The sequence below is a fragment of the Rhyacophila brunnea genome, unplaced genomic scaffold (assembly GCF_057557595.1).
Source record: "Rhyacophila brunnea isolate RB1 unplaced genomic scaffold, BYU_Rbru_1.0 scaffold_24, whole genome shotgun sequence".
NCBI lineage: Eukaryota > Metazoa > Arthropoda > Insecta > Trichoptera > Rhyacophilidae > Rhyacophila > Rhyacophila brunnea.
Window position 1 is genome coordinate 15,939,181 of NW_028232904.1, and position 7,378 is coordinate 15,946,558.

General features: G+C 34.4%; 1 protein-coding gene across 1 annotated transcript; it reads left to right on the forward strand.

Moving 5' to 3' along the window:
• The first annotated feature begins 2,899 nt into the window (after positions 1-2,899).
• ND-B8 (NADH dehydrogenase (ubiquinone) B8 subunit) lies at positions 2,900-5,385 on the forward strand. Its single transcript, XM_085951368.1, has 3 exons — positions 2,900-3,073; positions 3,483-3,589; positions 5,203-5,385. The coding sequence occupies exons 1-3, from the start codon at positions 2,994-2,996 to the stop codon at positions 5,289-5,291; spliced, it is 276 nt and encodes a 91-aa protein (XP_085807494.1). The 5' UTR covers positions 2,900-2,993; the 3' UTR covers positions 5,292-5,385.
• The last annotated feature ends 1,993 nt before the right edge of the window (positions 5,386-7,378 follow it).

Here is a 7,378-nt window from a genome sequence, read left to right on the forward strand (position 1 = left end):
CAGAAATGATCAATAAAATCCACGATATGGTGTTAAGTGACCGAAGATTAAAGTTGAGTGAGATAATTGAGGTTACAGGGATCTCAAAAGGTAGCGTCATTTCTATTTTACATGACAAATTGGGCATGAAAAAAGTTTCTGCAAGATGGGTGCTGCGTTTGCTCACAGTCGACAATAAACGCAATAGGGTGGTGGCCTCTAAAGCCCTATTGTCGCTCATGCAACGCAATCCGGATGAATTTTTTCGTCGCTTTGTGACTGTAGATGAAACATGGATACACCACTATACTCCCGAGACGAAAGAACAGTCAAAGCAGTGGATTGCGAAAGGCGAACCATGTCCAAAGAAGGCGAAAACCGTAAAATCAGCTGGTAAGGTTATGGCTACTGTATTTTGGGATGCACGTGGAATTATTTTCGTTGACTATTTGGAAAAAGGAAAAACAATAACAGGGGATTATTATGCATCTTTATTGGACCAGCTAAAAAACGAAATTGAAGCAAAACGGCCTCATTTAAACAGGAAAAAAATCCTCTTTCATCAGGACAATGCCCGTGTTCACACATGTTTACGATCAATGGCTAAAATTGAAGAATTGAAGTTCGAATTGGTCGACCACCCACCGTATTCGCCAGATTTAGTCCCCAGTGACTTTTTCCTTTTCCCAAACTTAAAAAAATGGCTAAGTGGACAACGTTTTTTTCAAATGAAGAAGTCATCGATCGGACAAATGCTTATTTTGAGGACCTTCCGAAAACTTATTTTTCTGACGGTTTAAAAAAAATTGAGAAACGTCTAACCAAGTGTATTGAGCTCCAAGGAGATTATGTTGAGAAATAAAAAAAAAATACAAAAATAAAAACTGTTTTAATGCTTTTTTCTAAGGAATTATTGACCCACCCTCGTACCTCTCCACATTATCCAGATTGTCCCGAATAATGTGACAATCTTTGTTAGTAGGGGTGATAATTGTATCATCTACAATAAATTGTTGACTCTGATTGGCTTGTTAACATAGCATATTTCTTTCAAGAATTCTCAAAGCTCGTTCATTTCATTTAGTGAATGTCTAGATTCTTGAGGAAAAGGTTGGTAGGTACAAGCTTCAATAATTACTTCACTAATTTTTTAGATAGATAGTTGGAACTTTAAATGTTTTAGCAAACCAATGAAGCATCTTTTCGCTGACATGATTTTCTTGTTAAATACGTCTGTGACGATTCGCTATAAAAGGTAGACGATACTGTCGATTCTATCAAGCTTGTACGACCGATGTCCAATTTTAGGTGTAGTTTTTCGCGGTATAATAAAAACAAGTATAATAAATGCCAGAGTATCAAAACTTAGGTAACACAAGATCGAAATGAATGCAATATAATAAATAATTGATTGGGCCAATTATGGTCACCCTCATCCTAATATTTCCCTCCTAACTATAATCCAAATTATTGTCGCAAGTCCAGGCGCAATTCAGTTACGGGTCATCGGTCGACCATGATTGATAAATGATTAGTTAGTCGTAGATAATGACCAGGTCAACTTGCTGCAGTGTGACCGTCATTCAAGTCAAGTCTCCTTACAAACTCAGTCAATTAGACCAGTGCTCCGAAACCTTTTCTCACCCATGGCACACCAAAGGTATTCCCAGAATTCCGCGGCATACCACAGGTAAAACAATTTATACATCAAAATATGGACCCCACATGATGAAGCGGGCCCCCTACCTATCGCTAAGGTTAAAGACAGTGTGATACTCTAAAGAAGTGGTGTTTTTCAAATGGTGTCCGAGGTAAAATTAATGGTATTCATTGTATGTTTAGCTATTTTTTGTATTTATTAATACAAACACTCCCCAATCGTATATTTAAAAATATTACTATCAGCGTAGTAATATAGCGCCGCAAGCGACTTTTTTCTAACCATTAGAGAAAATTTGTAATTTGTGTTTATCTCACTTATCTGGTTGATCTGCCACGCCCCCCCCTGAGCTTGGCCCCCCAGACTAGAGCTCTGACGAAAAAGAAACCCGAAGTTCTTATCACCCGTCAAGTAGGACTGCTATCATTTTTAATTATAGCTTGAGTTGAAAAAAGTTGCTCACATTGGTATATAAAATGTAAAATACCCAATGGAACATCGGCGAAATTCATTTTTAGCGTCACGTCGTTCTTCGATTCAACAAAATTCCTCACGAATATAATAGTGCTTCTATAGAATTTCCGGCATTGGTTGCAAAAGGGCTTCGAATCCAGTCGTATTGATTGTATGAAAGTAATGATGAAATTTCTTTTTCATTAAGTTGGCAAATTTGGCCATTAAGTAAGTATTGTATAATAGGTATACAAAATTATTTGCATTTTTTGACACAATGCGCCGCGGCATACCTAGCATCGTCTCGCGGCACACCGGTTGCGGAGCACTGAATTAGACCACCTATCAAATCGTGCAGGGTGTCTCATCATTCATACAAACTTGTCATCTTCATTCATACCCTAAGAGTAACAGTGAGGTGACACTCAGAACCATCCACCTACTAGGAAGTGAATGCAAGACCTCATCAAACGAGTACCTACCTATTCTTTCGAGTATTATCATTAACCCCAAAGCCCCGGTGTACCGTACGAGTGATAAACAAAACCATTTGCATTTTATTGCGTGGTACATGACTCGGGACCTGCTCCAGCCATAAAGTCGAACAACATCAAGGCTAGTGCCTGGATCGCCTCCCGTTTGAACCGCCCTCCCCCAGAATCCACATCTACAATCAACCCAATTTACAGTTCACTAAAATAATCGGCTTTCACAATAATTATTAGCAAAAGTGGCCTAGTCTAACCCTGTTTTAAAAGAAAAATTATTATCATATGGCAATGCAAATTTAAGAATAATCAGATTTTTATAGTTGCCACCCTGAAGTATAGTTTCATAATCGTCAAATTTGACACTTCGTGAAATATTTAGAAAAAGGCATAACAAAAATATAATTTTAGCAATGGCTGCGAGATTTGCTAGTGGCTTGAAAGAGTTGAGGATTCACTTGTGCCAGACTGGTAGCCATTCTGCAGGAGTAAGGTTTGTAAAACATCTCCCAGCACTTATAAATATTGAGGTTATGTTCGATTTCGATTGTACATTTTTGGTTATTGTTATTGAATATCTACTATTGGATTTTCACACTGCGATGGCTCTGAATATAGTTATCTCATATTTCAAACTATAAACCAAAAAATTATGTAGGCTTTGACATAAATGTTACATTTTTATAGATAAAGGGATTTAAGAGTTTTTATTTGATAATCTATTTTGGAATTACCATCGTTATAATAATAAAAAAATCATATGGACCTCTCAAATTATTGATCAAACTCTTTAATTTTATCATGCTTCACCTCCGATTGGTTCGTATCACACTGGCAGAATTCAATTTCCTGTCGGTGTTAGTTGCGGCTTTCAAAACTGAACAAAATGTTATGTTTTTCAGGGAATTCATCACGAAACACTATGTGGATTTGAAGAAAGCTAATCCCAAGTTCCCTATCCTCATCAGAGAATGTTCCGGAGTACAGCCAAGAATCTGGGCAAGATATGGTGAGATAAAACAAAATTTTGAATATACATACATTGAATAAACAAACAGAAACAAAAAAAACGGAACAGGTCTTAATTAATTAACAACATTTGGAAAGGGCACAATGTAAATTAAATTTTATTTTTTGATTATACAAATTATTATTGAACATACACAATTTAGAGCTGTACATATAAGGAAATTAAAAAAAAACATTTTGATAGAATACAGAGACTCACGGGTATTTTGCCACGTTTTTATTAGCTCGTATTCTTGTTTGTCCGGTACAGATTTTTTCTTGTTTGTCCAAGATTTGTATTTGACGATTGAAGATTTTTAACTAACTTCCCGACTAGCTAGACATTTGAAACTTTTAGAATATATTAGAGCACGACGACAATGCATTCTTTTAATACTTTTGGCCATCTTTAATCAGAATTGAATTCATTTTCAGTTAATTCTGTTTTGTATGTTTTGGAAAAAAATCGTTAAAAGTAATATTTACTACTCACTATTATTGGTTGCTAAGGGGGTCCTAGCAACTAAATTATTAATATATACGTGCGTTACTATGGATATGAAATGTCAAAATGACATTTCAGTATTGTATAATATTTATTCAGTATTTCTATCAAATACAATAAAAAGTATTTATTAATACATAGAATTGTCAAGTTTATATGATTAAACAGAAAATTTAAAAACGTGGTGTAGAAAAGTTCTTTTTATCTTGTAATTTTACTAATTAACCCATCTATAGTAAACTTACCGAATCACAAAATTAACCAACAATTATGTACCTGAGGTGTTTATTTAAGTTTATAAGAGCCTCCGCCTATTACCACAACCAGCCTCTGCAACTTGATACAACAGCTAACCATCAGATGTTTTTGACACCAACCCCCTTACCCCTGTATGACATCCTGCACACCTTACCTCACGTAATTACTTCCGTAGCTGTACTCCCACTTAACATCGCTTCATCTCTCTTCTATGGTTATGCTCACCCACCAGCCGTTGCGTCGAGTTGCAGCGACTGGCTGTGGTAATTGGCGAAGGCTCTTAATTTTGGAGACCTCTTTTTGTGGTTTTGAATCAAAATATTTGTGTCATAGATAATTAAATACGTAATGTACAGCGGATAAAAACCTTCTTAAATATTTAAATTTCATTCATTCATTCAATAGACTTCGTAAATATTGGAATTCAGTTTCATTTGATGCATTGATGTATTTTACATTGAAATATATAAGTGGGTTGAAAATGTGCAGTAATATTCTGTTATAATGAACTCCAAGGGACTGGCAAAAATGGTTTGTTATATCCGAACCAAAATTACATAGATCTTACAGAATTTCGATGCGGCTTTTTCAAAATGATTCGTTATGACTGAAAGCTTGCTTTATTCGGGTTTGTTATAAGCGAACACTACTGTATATGATTTTGAATTGAGCCATCGATATTAAATTTGCTGAATCCAACACACTTTGTGTAATTTTTGCGGTGAGTAAAGTGTTAAAAAAACTATTTGTTAAATGTGATCTGAAATGTATAATTGCATTATCTCAAAATGAAGATTTCAAGTTAACGCTACTTTTCCCAGGGGGCTGAATTATTTTTTATTGTTTTGCAGGTAAGGGAAAAGAAGCTAGTGTTGCTCTCACTGATAAAAGTGCCCAAGAGGTGTTGGAGCAGGTCACAACATTAGCAGCCCGGGCATAGGTTAATTTCTATTCGACAAACACCACTTGTAATTTATTTGAACTCTGTACCATAATATATATTCTATGTAGATTAAATTTATTGTTGTGCTATATATACTTTTTACTTAATATGTGATTTATCCTTTTCCTCGTCATTTTTTTTACAATTCTGTGATATTGATTTGACATTATGAGACATCAAGATGTTCGCCTGTGCCATAAAACTTAGGAATATCTTAAAAAATACTCTAAAAGACATAACCATTATGTATCTCTTGTATGGAAAGAAGTTGAAGAAAACCTTCCTTTCTAGACAGAGTGAATAGATACACTACATCAGTTATTGTAGCCAAATACACTGAACTACAATTATTTAGAATGTTTATATAAAGAAGGCTTTCTTCAACATCTTTGTTATGGGTATAGGTGTAACCACAGAACAGATAATAAATAGAATACCGATCGGCTATATTCAATACGCCGCTCGTTGAAGCAGGGTTTTTGAATGTGTGAGTGTCCTACGAAAATGAAGCACGCATTACGCACGTGCAATAGTGTGTGTAATACACCAACATTAAATGAGCGTAAATGCATAAACCGAGAGCAGTTTTCAGTATAAGGCGTACAACGTATTCTTGACACGTGTGTAAATTTAACACGGATTCTTCCTTACTCGAGACGGTTACCTGCTATCGCCTTACCCGTTGGGTATTTCAGTTCCCATTATTTCTGAGTTCCCTGGGTGTAACATTTGATCTTAGTTCTGTATTCTCAGAATTCTGAAATTAGGGTTCCAATTCCAAGGTAATTGCTAGATGTTCAGGATTCGGTTCCTTGCATCAATTGCACAATGCGATAAGGAAATAATAGACGTCATTTTAAAATATAATTGTTTATTTTTCACTATAAAAAAATAGAAGCTGCAATGTTTTATAAACAATATAAAAATAATAAAATTCAGGCACTATTTGACAATACAATTCGGCCAATTGGAGCACAAAAGTGTTATATGTTACATTATAACATATTATTCCCAACATTAGACATTGTGAACAAGCAGTAATACTGTATATTATTTATTAATTATGTAATTGCTTAATGTCGGACCACAATAAAAAAATTATATTTATGTCAGATTTCCACCCTTCGTCACTGGTATTTAGTATAGAGTAATGACAAATATAACAACTCCATAGGATAGATCACTTTTACATAATATAGAGTAGAGCAAGGTAAATTAACAGACTATTTTATAGGAATTTTTCTGTTATTCGTCAAATGCGTTGGACACTTCCTGAATCAATGGTACATTGAAAGAACAATATGCATTTTTTTTGGGATCAAGCTAACGACCCATAACTCCAGATAAGACTGCTCTACGTGAATGGTTGGAGTTAAATTACAACGAACAAACGGACATGTTTAATAAGTCAATTTACATAATATAAAGAAAGGCATAATTTGAAAAAACTTCCGAGAAAATATATAACCAACAGAAAAAATACGACAACCAGCCGGAATCGAACCTGCATCTTTCGGGATTCGCGCCCACGCACATCGACCACAATGCTATAGGCATCTTATCTAATTGCGACAGATTTTCACTAATGGTTCTTACAATACTCTCTGGAGCGCTTTCTAAATTGAGTTACTATTAGCAATCGGCCTTTGTATTTTTAACTTTTTTTTTATTGAACGAATAATTCACAAGATTTAAGAATGTAACATTCTTTTTATTGAATATACATAATTTAAAAACACTTCTGAGAAAATATATAACCAATAATTGATTGAATCGATTAAATAAAAAAAAAAGTTAATAAAGAAAGGCATTTATCAAAAACGGACATATCACCTTTGTGCACCAAAGGGCTTAATTATTACAAAAATAAGCATCATTAATAATTTAACAATGGTTTTGCTACATCTTATGAAACTAAACGCGGTTTGTTAGTTGCTAACTAAATATAATTTTCTGTCGTAATAATATGTTTTGTAAATGGTCTACCAACAAAATTGGATAAAACGTGGATTGTTCAATATTATCACGATAGCTTTCACTTTAAAAGCTAAATAAATTGTACTATTGCATTATTATGGTCATTA

Bases quoted from the DNA above. Each gene is read 5' to 3' on its own strand.
- ND-B8 (XM_085951368.1), top strand. From the start codon at position 2,994: ATGGCTGCGAGATTTGCTAGTGGCTTGAAAGAGTTGAGGATTCACTTG. The intron at 3,074-3,482 runs GTTTGTAAAACA...TATGTTTTTCAG, and splicing joins AGCCATTCTGCAGGAGTAAG to GGAATTCATCACGAAACACT. The intron at 3,590-5,202 runs GTGAGATAAAAC...ATTGTTTTGCAG, and splicing joins AAGAATCTGGGCAAGATATG to GTAAGGGAAAAGAAGCTAGT.